Source organism: Lobosporangium transversale (genome assembly GCF_002105155.1).
Source record: "Lobosporangium transversale strain NRRL 3116 chromosome Unknown BCR41scaffold_11, whole genome shotgun sequence".
In the NCBI taxonomy this organism is placed as follows: domain Eukaryota; kingdom Fungi; phylum Mortierellomycota; class Mortierellomycetes; order Mortierellales; family Mortierellaceae; genus Lobosporangium; species Lobosporangium transversale.
The window spans coordinates 98,258-116,591 of NW_019028989.1; the positions used below are offsets into that span (position 1 = coordinate 98,258).

General features: G+C 41.8%; 5 protein-coding genes across 5 annotated transcripts; all 5 read right to left on the reverse strand.

Annotated features, from left to right (window-relative positions):
- Window positions 1–36: 36 nt before the first annotated feature.
- Window positions 37–3,430, reverse strand: BCR41DRAFT_420693 (hypothetical protein; the record flags this gene model as incomplete). The annotated part of the gene is made up of 3 exons (XM_022029928.1): window positions 3,374–3,430; window positions 3,090–3,233; window positions 37–2,950 (listed from the first exon to the last, which is right to left on the reverse strand). Exons 1-3 carry the CDS (start codon window positions 3,400–3,402, stop codon window positions 37–39), a joined length of 3,087 nt encoding a protein of 1,028 aa, XP_021882993.1. The 5' UTR covers window positions 3,403–3,430.
- Window positions 3,431–3,602: 172 nt separating this feature from the next.
- BCR41DRAFT_403657 (hypothetical protein) lies at window positions 3,603–5,748 on the reverse strand (the record flags this gene model as incomplete). Its single annotated transcript, XM_022029354.1, has 2 exons — window positions 3,603–4,784; window positions 4,912–5,748. The coding sequence occupies 2 exons, from the start codon at window positions 5,746–5,748 to the stop codon at window positions 3,603–3,605; spliced, it is 2,019 nt and encodes a 672-aa protein (XP_021882994.1).
- Window positions 5,749–6,078: 330 nt separating this feature from the next.
- BCR41DRAFT_403660 (hypothetical protein) lies at window positions 6,079–7,184 on the reverse strand (the record flags this gene model as incomplete). The annotated part of the gene is made up of 3 exons (XM_022029355.1): window positions 6,079–6,291; window positions 6,463–6,533; window positions 6,771–7,184. The coding sequence occupies 3 exons, from the start codon at window positions 7,182–7,184 to the stop codon at window positions 6,156–6,158; spliced, it is 621 nt and encodes a 206-aa protein (XP_021882995.1). The 3' UTR covers window positions 6,079–6,155.
- A 546-nt stretch (window positions 7,185–7,730) lies between these two features.
- On the reverse strand, window positions 7,731–9,752 carry BCR41DRAFT_349968 (hypothetical protein). Its single transcript, XM_022023576.1, has one exon. It carries the CDS (start codon window positions 9,737–9,739, stop codon window positions 7,823–7,825), a length of 1,917 nt encoding a protein of 638 aa, XP_021882996.1. The 5' UTR covers window positions 9,740–9,752; the 3' UTR covers window positions 7,731–7,822.
- A 1,166-nt stretch (window positions 9,753–10,918) lies between these two features.
- BCR41DRAFT_369260 (Rap1-interacting factor 1 N terminal-domain-containing protein) lies at window positions 10,919–12,174 on the reverse strand (the record flags this gene model as incomplete). Its single annotated transcript, XM_022026440.1, has 6 exons — window positions 10,919–11,098; window positions 11,194–11,284; window positions 11,403–11,486; window positions 11,618–11,682; window positions 11,847–11,944; window positions 12,048–12,174. The coding sequence occupies 6 exons, from the start codon at window positions 12,172–12,174 to the stop codon at window positions 10,919–10,921; spliced, it is 645 nt and encodes a 214-aa protein (XP_021882997.1).
- Window positions 12,175–18,334: the final 6,160 nt, after the last annotated feature.

The following is an 18,334-nucleotide window of genomic DNA, read 5'->3' on the forward strand; positions in this document are numbered from 1 at the left end:
TTGATTAATAAATTTATTAACATGAATATATATTAATCAAGGTTGATGATCATCTTCATCCGAAAGATTGGATAGCTGGATATATCGACTCATAGTCGTCGGAGTATTTGTGTGAGGTGATTGTGGTGGAAGAGGAATCGGAATCGGAACATTGGTCGCACCGGTCGATAATGCACTGTCATCTACTATCATCGATCTCTTCTTCCTCTTCTTGCTTGGAGTATATAATCCAGGATGATTTTGATGAGGTGCTGTTGTATCCTCAGGAGTAGTTATGGTATCAATAGTGGCAGAGTTACGCCTCGACAATGATCTAACATCATGGCTGCCAAGACCTGAAAAGCTTTCAGAGACTCCGCAATTGCCAGAAGGTCTAGGCTGTTCTTGTTTCTGTTGTTGCTGACGGGATATGTCTGACGTATATGACGTGGAACCAAGTGCAGCCGCAGCAGTCCCAAGATCATCGGTAGGCCGACGTTGCTGCGATGGCCATGATTGCGGTGATTGCTGTGATTGCTGTGGTTGCTGTGATTGCTGTGGCTGTTGGTGTTGTCGATGTTTTGCTGGGCTGGCTGGAATGATATTAATGAGTGGTTGGTTTTCCTTGGAGCGCACTTCTGGCACAGGTCGCCTTGGTGAATCACCGTTAAAAGCTATTGTCCTTAACAGACTTGGCGCCGGTGCCGTCATCGTGTGCTCTCCTTCTTCCTCATTCTCGTTTACCTTCCCTTTCCCCTTCTCCTTCTCCTTCTGCGGACCTGTTCTTGAACTAGTAGAGACTGCTGTATTCGCCTCCTCTTTATACCCATGCCCATTTGAACTGCTCGAGGGTGAAGACAATCCATCCAATAAAGATGAATGGCGTCGCAGTTGTCTTTTTGCCGCAGCCTCCTCCGCCTCGCGTGCCGCATTCCTGGCCAGTGTTTCGTCATCATCTTTCTCCCATGCCTCTAATGATGGATTGAATACAAATGTTCCCTCGGCAACGGCGTTCTTACTTTCATCTCGCTTGATGCCCCAGTAATCTTCCTGCTGGCGTTGCTTTAATTGAGTTTGTCGAAGTTTGATTAATGGTTTAACACCGATGTGGCCGTCTTCATCATCCCTTGCATCGCCATCTTCACCACTAGTAAAGGAAGTTTTTGAATTATATGGATCACCGATACTCTTCATTGATGTACTTCGGAATGTGAATTCTGAAGATGGGAAAGTAATTGCTGAAGAGGGAAAAGGTGGTCGCTTGGATGCTTTTGGTCTGACGGATCTCTGGAATCGACCCCAATTCAGTGGTGGAAAGAGAGGATCTGTTTGAGGTTGATCCCGCAGTGGATCGATATCGCTGCTTTGATTAACTATCACACTTTGTGAACGGCTGTTATCTTCATTTTTAGGTTGAGTTCGATGCGTTGATGGTTGAGGTTGTGAAGTGGATGGAATTGTGTCCTTTGGTTGTGGGTATATTCTATCATTATTGAGGTAGCGGTGAGACTCCAGTGCCTCCTCTCCATTATGCCTCTTCAAACTACCCTTAGGTGTGAGCTGATGGTGTGCTTTCCGCTTACGTGACGCATGGGAACTATATGCTGTTGCTGCTTCGGGATGTTCATTATCACTCGTATTCGTCATCTGATGCGAGAGCCCTGTTGTTGGTGGGCGTTGTCGATGTTGATCTGTACGAGCATTTGCACTCAAGATTTCAGATCGTGTGCTTAATGGTGGGGAGACCAAGGATGGATTTCTTTCCTTGAGCCAATCGTGAACATGCTTCATTCTAGATTCAAGACTAACAGACCCTAGTCCTGTATTTCGCTCCATTCTTTCTTGTTTATTCACTGGAAGTGGTGTTGTCATTGAGCTGTGCTTCCATGATTCCCGACTATCATGTTGTCGTGGAGTTAGAGTTGACGAAGGAGCAACAGATGTTGGTCGCTGGCGTGGATCAATGACTTCTCGACGAGCTTTGGCTGGCGTCTTTGGCATAGCAAGCGGCGTCAGACGTTGTGGTTCAGCAGTGTTGGCACCATCTTGATTTCTTTGATACTTTTTTGTTGTTATGGGCTCTTTGTCTTCAAGTTGTTCAATCTCAACAAAGGATCGATGTCGTTTGTTTTGTCTCAATGGACCTTCCTTGTTAGAATGAAGATTAGGGGAATTTAAATATTTTTGGTCAAGAGACCTGCGTCTTGCCCTCTGGTGCCTGGGTATTGACCTTTTCAACAAAGGTTCCGATGCCATGGCTGATAAAGGCCGTTTCCGACTAGATTGCTCATTCCCGAATTGATAAATAGGATCTGTTTGGTTTCTTCTCAAATGAGGAGGCGAACTTTGTTCAATAAATGATGGCAAAACTGTGCTCACTGCTGAGGTAGGAACCCTTGCTTTCCCTGTCACAGATGCACTCCTCATTGATGTTGATGACAATTGCGGGTTTGAGACTTTGAATGGATTTGGCAGTATAGAAGTCGAATGGGCACCAAGGTCTACATCCTTTGACATATGGGGTAATGGTTGTTGCCGTATTCTGCTGTTCATTGCGGCTGGTGTTAGTGGATCAACGTAATCATCAACAAAAGAAGTTATAGACCTTGACCGTCTCCTTTCCAGATCGCGTTTAAATCTGCCAAAATCCAGATTAGCTGCTGTTGAGGAGGCGGCAGATGTTGATGCTTGCGCTTTTGTCTCGTTTGGTCTTACAGTATTATGTCGTTGAGTATACGCCACAGGCGGCGATTGTCCACTACCAAAAGCCGATAAACTGCGGATATCGCCACGATTGGTGAGTGCACTAGTTTTAGAAGGTCCATGTCGAGAATGATGAGGAACAGAGGAGGATTGTGGCTCCTGCCATGTACTATGGGTTTCAACATAATCTGTTGGTTTTGATAGGTAAAAATGTGCTAGTAATAACCATCCTGCAACTATGACCTTGGAACTTTCGTATAAAGGGATCCTACATGAATTGTTAGGACGATAACAGGTTCATGATATTAAAAAAAAAAAAAAAAAAAAAAAAAAGAAGCGCGTCAGATTTGCTCTATAGTAGACACCTGTAAGTTGTACAGTGGCAAGTATGAAAGCGTAATCTTTACTGTTGACTGAGAACTGAATCAGCGATGGGTTCAATCGAGAGCCCTGCTAGAGTCAAGAGCCAGAGGAAGAGATGTCTCCTTGCCTGGCTTCTATCTGAAGGATCGATCACAGCCTTCCATGTCTTGAATGATGAGATGGTGATGCTTTTTTTTTTTTTTTTTTTTTTTTTTTTTCAAGTGAGAATGTATACCAATACAATTCAGTTGCGTCAGTGTTATTTTACTCATCATCATTTATTGCAGAGTAATAAGATTGAGCAACACATCAGTAAGCGTGCAATTACCAAGCGAGACGCAAGGTGTGATATAGCATTCGGTTATTAGAGAATAAAAAGTTTGGTTTCTGGAGTGTCTGTTTCAAAGTTGTTTTTTCTCCCCTCTTAAGAATAAAATCAAAGAAAAAAATTTTCGCGTTTCTCAGAAACAGCATCTGCGCGTGATTATAGGCTGCTGATGATATTGAAAAACATTTTATTTTCATGTTTCACAGGAATGTCACTCTAACTCGCTAGTTCATAAAGTGAATGGGGCTGAAAGATGAGATTCAAAATCTTGGTCGTTCTCCAAGTCTCCAAAATGCTTCAATAACGAAATACGTAAGCGGTAGGTCTGTTCCTTTGGTGCATCCACCACAGTCAAAGTAGATCCTTCAGCCTTCAATATTTGACCATCCCATCCCATCACCTGGAATGCGTTGCCCTCTATTTGGTCATTCCGAGGTATATACCGAGCAACACCATTCTTGAGGATGCCATAGCTCTTGACTTGGTAAGGATCATCTCCTTCCGCCGCTACTAAATCCAGCACCAAGACCTTGCTTGCAGTAATCATACGGAACACTATCTTCATTGCGTTTTGGATTTGAACTGGGCGGGCTAGTGCATTGGGGTCTTTAGCAGTGTCAGCATTGGGCTCAGAATTGATTCTATGACTGATGGATCCTGCGGCTTCAACTTTTGTAGGACCCGATCCTGAATGGCCATGTTTTTTCGTAGTACTCCTGGCCCGAAGTTGGCGTCCTTGAGGATCAAACAGACGGAGCCCAAAGGTGTGATCGAGAACATTGACTGTCTTGTAGTCACCCTGCATGCCCATATAAGGAACATGTATCGAATGCAAGTCGGCACTGCTAGTTTTGGGTTTGAAGCGGACAAATCCAGAATAAACGACATACTTTAAAGGGTCCGTATCAGGGCCTGTGAACTTGAGGTCGACCGTGACGGAAGAACCAGGTGGGACTGTGACAGATTTCTGCGCAATTTTGGCAGAGGCTTCAGCTCGGATGTGCTGTGGCGACTTTTCGACCATCATATTCTTGTCGAAAGGTAAGAGCCCAGCTGCTGGAAGGATCTCTACTTCGTACTCTAGAGGAGACTTCCCATTGTTGCGGATTGTGATTACTTGATTTGAGTTCATGTTAACTGTGTCATTAAGAGAGATAAAGGACGGTGTGACCTCGACCTGACTCTTGAAAACATTCATCATGTTCAGAAGACCGGCCCCTTGCTGGGTGACTGGGGCATAGCCCTTGAATCCTGTCTGCTGCTGTCGCGGCTGGGCACTATTCTGCAAAGCAGCCTTGATGCTTTCAGCTGATCGTTCTGCATCAGGAAGGCCCTCTAAATACAGAGCAACACATCCTACTACATATGGTGTAGCCATTGAAGTGCCCGAAAGTGAAGCAAATGAGCCAAGCTATTTGTATTATACAAAATATTAAACATACTGGAGTTTCTCAATAAACAGGAAATATAACCAAGACCAAAAAAAAAAAAAAAAAAAAAAAAAAAAAAAGCAAAGCTCATTTCGTTCATTTGATTACCTTGATAGGGAACGTAGACCAGATCTGGCCACCAGGCGCTGCAATATCTGGCTTAGAATTTAATTCTGCATCAGGACCCATAGACGAAAAAGGAGACAGGAACCCACCATTGGGACTGTAAACTTTCTTTGGGCCATTACCAGCTGTCAATTTAATACCCTCAACTTCTTTTTTCTGTTCCTTGATCATCTCCAAAAGATATTCACCATCACTCAAAGTGATTGTGCTGACTGGAATCCTAGCTCCTCCTGTATCAGCCGCAAAACCATCAGATGGTACATTGTCCATGATGATCACTGCACTCGCATTGGCTAAAGCTGCGTTTGCAACCTTTTGTTTAAAGACACAATCCCCACGACGGATCAATGCAATTTTTCCTCTTAGGTCCTTCTTGATGGCTGAACATGCATCAGACTTGACCTTTCCGGATGTTCCAGGTGCAATTTGGACTAGCGTTACATTTTTGAAATCTATGTGGACATCTCCAACATACAGGATTGGACGCGATTCACCATCATTTTGTTCACCTTGTCCACCTTTTTTTGTTTTCCCTTCACCTTTTTTAGCAGGAATAAGGCTAACTGTGAAGTAGTTGCTGCTCCGAAACTCGTTTTCAGTAGAGGCAACTGTAATCACAGAGGCAGCAACGCCTGGTGAGGATGATTCAAACAGCCCCATACGACCTTCATTGCCCATCGCTGCAACAATGATAGTACCGTTTCTAGCTAACATGTCTGCTAGTCGAGCCTCACGATCTTGACTCCAGCCACCAGGCCCCCCAAGAGAGAGATTGATGATCTGCATACCGTCTGCAGCGGCACGAAGGAGCGCCTTCATAATCAAGTCATTGCTTGTGCCTCCTTTACAGCTGAAAACCCTGTACACGCCCAACGTAGCTGTAAGCGAAATTGTCGTTAAAGTTATTAAAGTCAGCATCAAGCAGCAATAACTAAGAGAAAAAAATCAATGGGATGAAGACATTTTTACACACATATATATTACCTTGGGGTGCTACTCCAATAAAATCAGTATGATTGGCAGCGATAATACCGGCAACGTGGGTACCGTGACCGTCACAGTCCGTCATAGGGTCATTATCTGGACTCATCCCGTCATCTCCAACAAAGTCTACGCCATAAGCAACCTTACACCCTGGTCCGAAGCATCCTCCTAGCGCTGGATGCTATTACAATAATGATTATTAATTTCTTGAGACAGTTTTTTTTCCGGGTTTTAAACAATGTTCAAATATTAATCAAGATTAGAATATCAGCCAAACGTACATGATAGTCAACACCAGAGTCGATGATTCCAATCTTGATACCCTTTCCAAACAACTTGAGAGAATCATGGACCGCCTTCACTCCCGTTAAATCATGTCTATAATGTAGTAAAAACATGTAAAAACATGTAAAACCAAGCAAACAAAAAAAAATAAAAATAAAAATAAAAAAAGTTTTCGATAGTAAAATTTGTTCAGAAGGGTGTATTTACTAATAAACTCATATATTATTATGAACAGTGACGTCCCTACGTTTTAACCCAACTTACGCTTCATGCTCTTTAACTTTGCCAAATTCACGAATGGGTGACTTGATGTAATCTGGGCGATCATGAATGATCTATATAGGACCACATTAAATATATTTTATTGGAAAAAAAAAAAAAAAAAAAAAAAAAAAAACGTAGAGTTTTTATTTTTCATATTCATTATTTGTAGTAGTAAATCGACGTTAGTGGCAAAGCATTAGAGAAGACACCGTAAAGCGAGCGTTCCAGATTTTGCTTTCCCTAATAAGAAGCAAGAACAAACAATCAAACAAAAACAAACAAACAAACGAGCAAAAAAGAATGCTTACAACTGGCTCCACAAGTTTGATTCCTGGGATTTGATCCAAAATCTCCTTCAAGACGCTCTCATCCCGGACAGATACGGAGACCGCGTTCAGAGCATCCCAAAACTCATACCTTAAAGTAATTCCTGGATGTTGCTTCACCATTTCGGAAAATTGAGAGTGCTGATCGAATCGATCATGAAAATCAATCCAATAAGCATTCTCAATAGCATTTTCGACCGTACCCGAGGATCGGATGACGGGCTCCTGATACTGTGGATGGTGGTGTTTATAACCCCCGATAGTGCTACCTCTATCAGAAATTATTTTGATGTGGTCAAGGACATTTGAGAATCGTTGAGCAGTGGTGAGCGATGGGAGATAGTAAGGAAGTAAGATTGCTGCTGCTATGGAGAGGATATAATTAGAGGGTTTCATCGCGCATGTGGCGACTGAAAGGACAGGATTAAGGAAAAAAAAAAAAAAAAAAAAAAAAAAAAAAGCGATTTCTACGTTATACAAGAGTCAATAGACGGTTAAGAAGGAGAAAGAAGTGAACAAAAACCCCCTGATAGAGTTGTATGGAACAAGCAATATATAGCCATCCCTTCGTGAGGTAGTGGGTAATACAAGAGAAGGACTCAATTCACCAAACAAGCCCGATAAGAGCCCTGTGATCCCATTCGTTGCCGCTGTTTTTTTGACCGACGTATTTCCAACGGTCACTTGTAAAGGACATTTTTATCGGGATGAACACGAACCCTTCGAATTGAAATGATGGTGAGATTGATGCAAGCGTTCCATATTCTAACCTGTGCTCTTTTCTATTTCTTAACTCTTTTTATTTTTTTTTGTTTTTGTTTTACTTCTTAACCATACTATCCAGTAATAACGACATCGAGTATCACTTCTAGCCTAGTGATAATGGAAACTTCAAGGGGTACTATTTATTTAATTTCAGCAATCGTGTTGTGTAAAGCAGGGTCCACCCTTTTTTTATTTTAACTGTAGGCGGTACGTTATTAGGGTCTTTGGAAGATATAAAGCAATATATCGTGATGTTCTTCTTCCTTCCTTTAAAAATCATATTCCGACATTGGTGGAAACATCAAAGGCACCAGTGTCTTCATGAACACCATGCTTGGTTCATCTACGTCAAAGTCCGAATCTACCAGCACTGCACCTATCAACGCTTCCATTGTATCTGTAAACAACTTTGGAAACTTCATATTTCTCGAGTTCAAGTATACATCGCCTTTGGCCCCGATCAGCTCATTAATACGCGTAATCTCAGAGTCAACAATGGTTCTCTTTGAATCTTTGATAAACTTGTAAAGCTCAAGTCGATAGAATAATCTTCCAGCAATGTTACTTGTGATCATTTCATTTATCTTATTGCTGACCCGTCCCTGATCCTCCTCATCCATACATCGCATCCAATATAGGGTCACGAACAAACTCATCGCCGCGTTGCCTAAATACCCAAAGCGATCGAAACTAATTGACGTGGGTGTGAAGACGTTTTGGAGGATTAACTTGTTTTTAAAGGTATAGCCGATGATAGTCTCGATGTCCTTTATATCCTGATCGTCTAAAGTCATCAATGGCGCCGATAGCTTGAGGGAGTGTGGGAAATGGGACATGGAATTTTTCGCAAAGGCTTTGCTTAAATCCTTCCATTGAATGATCTCTGGAAAAACATCATCTCCAATCAAGTCTTTCGCTATCCACAAGGCAAAATCGAGACCCCCTACAAATAAAGCCTCAGCTAAGGTTTGCGCAAAAAAACGCTCTACTCGAATACCCGAGTTCAAGAATGCTAGGCCAGAGATATCTTTGAACCGATCGACTAAAGCCTCAGACCTGAGATAATTCTCTCGTCGCTTAAGCAATAAACTTCTTTTATTGTCAGGCGTAACAACAAAGCCCTCAACTGCCAGCAAGAACCTTAATGTTGATAACCCACAGACATTACGGGCCCGGGGGGAAACCCTGGCAACAACCGTTTGCCTCAATGACATTCCACGGACTAGGTCAAGTTTCATGCACAGAAGTAGTATGGCGTGACAAATTGCCAAGCCCTGCTCTTTGAATATGTCTGATACAACTTTGACAGAATCTGTTTGCAATCGCATATGCATCTCACATGTAAAGGCGGGTACGTCGCGAACGAGCGATTCCTTGACTTTAAAATAAAATGGATTGGGTGGGAGAGAATGTGAATCCATGAATAAGAGGAGGAAGCTTCTTGCTTGTAGAAACAAAAGAAAAGCATTGACCCCGTGGACATCAATTGTAATTGCCAACAGTCTCATGGTTGCTTCGATCTCCTCTGACATTTCAGAGCCATTGTTCATGATGATACTTTTTGCTGCGTCCCTATGATGTTCCAAGCCAGAACCATCTTTGCCTTTGTGAGGCGTCTGTATATCCATTTTTACAGAAGTTGGTTGCAAGTTATCGTCAAGTGCACCGAGTTCGTACAATCGTTTGCAGACTTTAACTGCAAGAAGAAGTTTGCCCAAGGGCTTAGTACGATGTGGGCCTGACCAAAGGCTCTGAAAAGGTGCTCCAGCAGGAAGATGTACCTGTACTATCCATGCGTTGGCTTCGTCGGGGGCCGGGGAAAAGTTGAAATGAGGCTCGGTGACCGTTGACTGTGGAGCTGAAGTAGGAGTGGTTAAAGAAGCAGAAAGTACAGAAGAATTGGCTAGAAATGAGTAGTATCTCTTCAGGACAGCCAATCCGGTATACAATGTCAAGCGAGCACCAGTGCTGGGAACAACGAATGAATCGTCAATATAATCGGCAGTGGTGGGATTAGCAGAGGCATTATTCAAGGAATAGATTGCAGTGTCTGTTTCATTATTCGACGATGAGGAAGTGGAGCCAGTATTGAAAGTTGCCATGCTTGCTTCAGTAATATCAGTAGCGGCATCGACACTTGTGCGTGTCTTCTTGTAATAATCAGCAAAATGTTGATGTTCAATCATTCTTTTCTGCGACATTACTTCAAGGAAGAACAAGCCCAAACAAAACAACTCTCTGCATAATATTATGAACGCACGTGGACTGGAATAATCTTTTATTTGAATAAACATTTGACACAAAATATTTTTACCCATCTAAAAGTGGAGACGGGCGTTAGACCGACGAGCCCATATAAGATGAAGGAAAGCTGTGTAGCTTGGCGATATCCATGCCACTTATAGGTGATAAAGCAATGTTTTTAATTCTTGCGATAGGAAGTCATTGACTGTGGAGCATTAACTAATGCCTTTAGTTGATAGCTCCATAAAGATTGCCAAGGCTTGATGGGAGGGGTCCTCTAATGCTGTCCCGGTGACTGACTTGCTTGTCGCCTGCCAGCATTTGAGAATGAACTCGAACGGTGATAACGTAGTACCATCTCTTGAGTCCTCAAGTTGAGAAAGTACAACCCCATCGCTTGTTTGTGGCGTCGATTCAGACATAGGATGGGTGGCATCATTGGTACCACCATGAATCTTTTCTCGAACTTGGTATCGAGCAGACACAAGCGACTCGACTGAAAAGATGTCAACAATGCAAGTAAGAAAATAATGTACAATGTCTGCTCGAACAATGTATCCAACTGATTCTTTATCAAGATCCAACAGTGCAGTCTTCTCAGGGTCACAATCCGGCCATTCTCCAGGGATGAGTGTTTCCGGATCGCACTGTGACACTTTTTCAGCAAAAATTAACAATGACAGAGCACAGTCTGTTTCAGGAGCCGTTCTCACATCTAGTATAAGCATTGAGGAGATTATTACTCGTTAGGCTACCTTTCTTGTATCCTCTGGTTATTGGAAAGTCAGATGCTGATCAATCCCTATACAAGACCATACCATTCTCTTGTAGAGTACTATAATGGATAGCTTTCACAATGCTCTCCCAAGCTCTCGTACACCGCTGCGTAATTAGAGGTAGTCCTGTCAGTTCAAGTTCCAACCAGTCTTCATTTGCCGCTTTCTGAATCTTGTGTTGTAGCGCAATGGTTCTGTAAACGCATTCTAAACAGTTATCCAGTAACTCTGTACGCACCCAAGATGCTTCTGTGAAGCCCAGGCCCGAAAACGTGATAGTACCAGGTACTATACTTTGACGTTCCTCCACAAGGTCTATTAAAGAGTGGAATACACTGTTAACCATCAACGAAATAGATAGTTCTTTTGGAGCTTGAATATTACAATGGCAAATGTCAACACCATACATTGACCACCAGAATTGGAGATTAATGCCACAATAAGCTTAAGGGCCAGATCACGGATATTCTCAGAGTCATCCTCGATTGCAAGCCTCAATTGAGGAAAGAGGGCTTGATTTGCGTGCTATACGAAGTACAAAGCAAGGAAAGTCCGTTAGAGATTGAATTTTTTTGACCTCAGGTTAATGATACTGAGATTCTCAAAGCATATCACCATACCTTCGGCAGCTTGGAGCCAAGGGCATAAATAAGCGAAACCCAGGAGCTAGCGCACGTTACTCGGACGCGATTGTTTTTTTCGTTCAAAAAGCTGACATGAGGAGGAGTAATAATGGTGGATATTAGTTTTCAAATAAGCTTTTTTTTTTTTTTTTTTTTTTTTTGAAGCAAAGATGTCAAGTGAGTGAAAAAACTGTGAACAAACTTACCAATCTGTGAGTGGGACGAGTATTAATTTAAGGATCTTCTCATCCCTGATATGCCCATCGATAGCAAAGCTATAGATGAGCCGACTACAAAAAGTCCATAGAATACAAGCATAACATTGCATCAGATGCTTCTGAAGTTAATACAACGCTAACTTGGATAAATAAATAAAAAAATAAAAAATAAAAATAAAAAGAATTCATGAGGTTCATCTTACGTCCATGCTTGGAATGCAGCCACCTTAATATTGGTCTTCGTGGGCGATGTTGAGTTGAAACATTTCTATGAGTGATAAATACGTCGAGATCAAAGAATTGTATTTTTTTTAAAAAAAAAAAAAAAAAAAAAAAAAAAAAAAAAAAAGAAAGAAAGAAAGAAATAAAGAAAGAGTCAGTATCATTCAGCAATGCGCCAATGCGGAGCGCCAGCTCTATTGATTAAATTACCTCTGCCATCTTAAGCATGGAGCTAAGCGCGGAGCTTTTTCTTAGATCCTTTCCTAATAATGTGACCAGGGCTCCCCATACAGTGATAGCATAGACCTCTAGGGTTATAGGAGAAGTACCCAAATGTTATTCAAACAAGATTCATTGAAAAAAAAAAAAATAAAAAAAATAAAAAGATAAAAAAAAGGGCCCTAGTCTTACCATTATTATCATTCAGGAACCGTTCTGCCAAAATCTCAAGGAATTCTGTGCCAAAGTCCTTCATGAACGCTTTAGCTGCCTGTATCCGCTTCGCGTATTCTTTTTCAATCAATTTGGGGATTGCCATCGTCAGCAGCCCCAGCGCCTTTGACCGAATGCAAGGAATGACCGATATTACTTTCATTAGCACGGGGAAGAGCCATGCTTGGACTGTCGCTACAATTTTGTACGGATACTGTGCAAACACAGAACATAGGCCCCCCAAGCACTCGCAGGTGATGCTCGGTGATTCAAAGCGGGGATTCAGGTTGCTCAAGAAAGTTTGAATCATTCGTGGGAGGAAAGGAAGCAATAAGCTTGAGGGGGCCCCGGTGGATGCAAGGGTACAGATAGCCAAACAACAGGTTTGCTCCTCGCTCGTCACGTTGATCAGATGTAAGATCTGTGTAAGCAGGGACTCGGTTTCCCCCTGAGTAAACGTGGCAGCGACCAAGTGGTCGGAAAGGAAATAGTCCATGCACCTGAGTGCTGCCTGGACTAGACTTGGAGGATTGCTCAAATCCATATCCCTCATGAAATGCCTTGCGAATGCTCGCATAGAATCTGCGGCTTCGCTTAGGTACAAAGGGATTTTATTATTCTGATTGGAGTCGGCTCGCAACTTCAGGTAAGCTGACGAGCGTACCTGAGCGTCCCCGGACTCCAACGACACAAGGGCTGCCTCCACGCAGATGCCATCCTCCGAATGGTTGCCGCGCGTTGGAGCTGGCGCTTTGAGGACACCTTTCAATTTGTTGGCCTGCGCTGTTCTTGGGCTCGACAGCTGAGGCTCCTGTTTCTCAAGAGAGAATGTGACGCCTCTCTTGGGAGCGGCTTCTTCAGCTGCAACCTGGGCGTCGTAGGCTGGTCCCGTCGCCACCTCTGTGGAGACTACATCAGCCACCGATAGCCGACGGCTCTTGGAAGAGGATGTCTGCTCTGGCATCGTGCTTTCAAGCTTCCTCTTTCTGCTCGTAGATGGGTCCAGCTGTGTGGATGAATCTGAATCCACTGTCGCTCCTTCATTTTCTCCAGTATTATCAGTCGCCGCTAGCCGCCGGCTCTTGGATGCGGAGGCTTGTTCCAACATCGTGCTCTCCGACTTTCTTTTCATACTTGTGGATGTATTCATGGTATTTGGGGTGTATACGTGTTTGAAGGAAAAGAAAAAATGTGTAAAAGTTGCTTAGAGTTTAAAAGGAAAAAGCTTATGAGAAAGGAATTGAGTGAGAGGAAAGAAAAGAGAAGAAAAGTGCGTTACAGAGACTTTGGACGGTATATTTATACCCAAAAGAAGGAAGAGAGTGAAGCCTATGAAGCCACCGAGTACCTTGGTCTTTGTACGTTCAGTAAAGAGTTTATTTCCTAAACAGTGGCAAAAAAAGTCTAAAATCAACACCCGAGTACCTTGATGCTTTTTGAAAGGAAAGGGATGAGGATTACTGATAAGGGAAAACAGCGTAATGCATCATCCATCCATCTGTGACATATTCAAAAAGAAGAAGAATAAATGTTCACCAGCATGAAGCTTGACCAGCTTCTGATGCACAGCAGGAGAGTAAATCAACCAAAGTTTATGTTGTATCTTCAGAATGACACTTTCAAAACCAAAGACCGTCTGTGTACACTTCTTGCTTTTTCTGGCCATTTTGGGACGGTGATATCATCAATAAAAAGAAAAATATATAACAACTTGATACAATTTTATGTATTAAAATATTATAGTATTAAATAGAATATAATATCTGTTTAATCACTAACGCTTTATCTTTACATTTGTTACCCAATCACTCGCTCGATAAGTGATCCCAAGTTCTTTCTCCAAAGTAGAAATGTAAGCAAAAAAAATAAATAAAGGGAACTCTATACATTAGAATAAGTAAGGATTCAAATCAAGAGATGTCGCCCACTGTCACTTGGGCGACTATGATTGGTGAGTTTGACTCCGCAAATGTGAAACAAACATTAACTGATCTTTCAACGCGTCTGCTTTATTTGAAAGCGACAAGACGTGCCATAATCGACATCAACCACGAGCTGCGAACATGTGACGACCCTGATAATAGCCGCGTAAACGCTTTTTTTTTTTTTTTTTTTTTTTTTTCATTTATTTATTTATTGTTGTTATTTCTTAAAATAAAAGGAATAAATCAAATCCTCGATTCAACGAATGAGGGCGGAAATGGACAACATGCTCTGGCACATATTGAGTATACTCAAGTAATCATTAAGCGCTAATTCTATGTCCACATTTTAAGTATTTAATAGTCTTGGCCTCAATATCATTTATGTCTATGATTTTATTAAAGAGAAAATAGAATAACGTTATACGATCAGACACTATTCAGCACTTGTTTAGTCTGGCGAGAATTATCAAGCAGGTTTACTAAAAAAAAAAAAATAATAATGCAGAAAAGAAAAAAAGAACTGCCCAATCAAAATGCCAATCCTGCAAAGGAATCATGCAAAGAAATTATGCGCTTTGCTGGACCTCACTACCCATCGTCGAGACAAGGTCTGCTGACGAAAGTCTACCGCTTGTGGACTTTTGTATATGGGCCTCATTCACTTTTCTCCACTTTAAATCAGATACAGCACATCCCCTCTACTCACCACTCAAGTATATGGAGACTAAAGCTCTTTTTCTTTTTTCTCTTCCCATGAAATTAAAGAATATGATGATATCACTCTTATTCGAGATTTATTGTTGATGTTTTGCCACCAAACTTTATTTTTTCCTATGGGCCAATAGGAGTTTTCAGACATAAATGACTCCGTTAACGCTTTGATCTCGTATCCTCTCCTCCCCTTTAATTATAAATCTCACCAAACAATAATACAAATCAAAAAAAGCCTATCCCTTATCCTGAAAAAATTAGGGTAAAATTTTACATGTAATTAGTACACAAATTTATTTAAGTTACCTTTTTTTTTTTTTTTTTTTTGGTATGATACTCCTCAAAGCAATTCTGTCTTGCTTTCAAGCAAAGAAAGACTTTGCATGTAACGCAGCTCCATTCTGTCCGAGAAGTAGTTTTCTTGCCTTCTTTTAAACTCTTGAGCCTACAATTGGCGCATGTCATCCTGCCTTTATCACCCCCGTTTTCGCTTCCTTCGGCTCTTACTGGGTAATGAAATCCCAGTAGATGTCGGTGGGGATTTGGAGTAGAATTGTTTTTAGTTATATATTTGCTTTTCGACATCTTGATGGTGATTTCAGGGTATTCCTCAGCTTCTAACTTCCTTTTTGAGTGCCTTTGCTTGATGACAACTTGGGGCCTGGAGAGTGATAAAAGTTGGTTTACAAGATTCAGACGAAATTGGCGATGTCCGTCTCTTCTCGTCGACTTGTTATTGGTACACCACAGTATGTATGAATTGATGATACTCGTGTCTAATAGCTACAAGAAGAGCGGCATCCAAGTACGACTGCACCTCATCTGAACAGTGTAGTATTGACGAAGTTGGTCTGCGATATCAACCCCACCCATATATTTGTTGTAATCATCAATGATGCGAGGGATGGGTAGTTCCTTTGTAAATGAATCACCAAAAACTTTTCGTATCTTGGGAGCATTTACTTTGTTTTCTCGCGGCCTTCTTCTGGTCTTGTTTATTAGCCAACTGTCGTCATGAAGGCTATGAATAGTCGTTAACATCGTCACAGGACCATTGTCAACCCAAAGCACAGCCAATACATCCTTTACTATCGCACCTTCTTTCTCATCCCACTCTAGACGTGCTTCTTTGAGATATTTGAGGGAAGCAGGGAAATATGGTGAGTTGAGACGAACGGTTCCACATGCTCCAATGCCGCGGTTCAACATATTCTTGAAAAGGGGGATGGTTGAGAAATAGTTGTCCATGTAAACATTGAATTTCAAGTTAGGAAACTTTGGAAGCTGTTCTACGAGGTACATAACTTTTCGTCCTGTGGTAGAGAGGGGTTCATCATCTTCACGAGATGGCAAAGGATCCCGTAAGAGTTCGACATTGGACTCTACCCGCGACTCAGGTAAAAAAGCGAATGTATAGCCCGCATCGCATAAAGCCAAAATCTTGTACCCTTCTGGAACCGGCTTTGATCTTAGTCGAAATGTTTGCTTGCTCCGGCCGGAGAAACGAATGACCATCTCGTCAACCGATACATCTCGTCGTGGGACATAATAGTGCTTGGAAGCATATTGCACCTGACGAAGGAGAGGCTGAACTTTGTCATAATAGCTAGCCCGAACGTCGTTGGACAAGACATAATGAGGATTTGAAATGTGCAAGTAGCGTTTTATCTGCTGCACTTCATGAAGAGTCATATATTCGGCTATCGGGTGGTTAGGGGCCATATCGTTATCACGGAGGAAAAAGTCTTCAATCCTTGTCGAAGGATAGACACCTCGGTACACCAGGAATGCAATGAAGCGAAGCAAAGAGTTTCTTGTCATTGGAGCCCACTCGCGAGATCCAACTTCTCCTGCTTGATGAAGCACCGCATAGATATTGGTGTTTTTTGCAATCTCGTCCAAGATATCGTCTGTAAAAAACAACTGAAAGAAGGCGGCTTCGTCTTGTTCAACATCCATTGATCGAGGGAGTCGATGGACGTATGCAGAATGGCCCATATTCGACAGTGGTTTGTATATTGGAGGCAAGGGTAGCTTCGCTTGTTTCTCATTACGGACACCTCTAGATCCTCGACTCCTTGGTTTCTCTGCTCTAAAAGAAATTTCGTCTTCATTGAGAGTGTCTTCGACATTATCCTCCTCCATCTTCAAAATATGAAGGACAAGCACCCTCGAAGTCATCGATTTGAGGCTGATAGTCCTCGTCATGAACAAGATGGTGGAGATCCATTATATGCTGACTAATGATAAAAGAAAAAGAATCGAGGGAAATTGACTGTTGAAAACACTTTTCTCCTTTGCAACTACTCCTGTTAAATAGCTATCATAGTGAAGATCATGCTGATTAATGAAAAAGAGGCTTCTAGATGATATTTATTAGAGACTTGCTAAGAAAGATTTCATTCAAGTAATTCATGCGGAGTCTTCTGAGGTTTCAAATGGAATCATCCCGAATGAATGAAGCTTTCGCACAGCCACAGGCCCTCTAAACCTTAATTGTGACATGGGTAGCCGCAATGGAATGAAAATGTCGAAAGGATCATTCACAATGAAATCTAATTTTCAATACATCTTCAGATTCTAGAGATCAAGCTCTTTCAATTTAGCCTAAGAATAGGGAGCTTTAAGTAAAAAAAGACATTTTTTTTTATAAAATTGCAACCAAAAATGGTCGGAATTCAGGATAAGGGATAGGCCCTCCATGTCTCATGTTAGCTGTTCATGTGAGTGACTTTTTTATTTTTTATTTTCTTTTTCGTTCCTTCGTTATTACGCCAATCATAGCAAGAGTTACTCCATTTCTTGACAGGCATCCGAGTCCCTGGGCCCTCTTTAGGAGCAGCCTTTCCTAAGCCCGGCGAACCATGGTGACCAGCGTCAAAACCATAAAAACAAGAAAACCCAAGAAGACCCGAAAAACGAAAAACTAAACAAAACCAAAAACTCAAAAAACCCAATAATAATTATAAAGATAGTAGACAGGTCAATAACCAATACGTTCAGGAGCCTAGCTGCGTATGGTCCTCGAGATTTTCAAGGTAACTAAGATATCCAAGATATCCAAGATACTCGAGATACCTGTTTATTTAGAAAGTTAGATCGCAGAAAAATAAAAATAAAAATAAAAAAGTAAAATACTTTTTTAACATAAAAAAGCACACCTTGAAGCCAGATAAAAACGCATCTTTTCTGAATGTGCTCTCTGTTTACGAGCAACGGTCTAAGTATCTGAATCTTTGCTAAACAGAAATTTTTAAACATTATAAATGCAGGGATGGAGTAAAATTAAAAGATGTAGTGTTTTGTCGGGTAATGTAATCTATCCAAAGAGTCATGCCAGGAGGACCCGACAATATAGAAGTTAATTTCAAGGAGGAAAGTATTCTGGAGGTCGAAGAGCTGCTGTTGAAGAAGCAGAGGAGAAGTGATGATAGAAACGAAAATTGGACTTTTTTCCGTTCGTCGCTTGGTACTGAGCCCCCTTACTTCCTTTGGCACAGCTCCGCGCTCAGTGGGGCTATCGGCTTTTCCATGATCCCTGGAGTAGGATGCTGTGCAAAATCGAACGTGTATTTATGAATCCTGTGTTGCTGGGAGGGGGTTTCCCTTCCAGAATAATTATGCACTTAA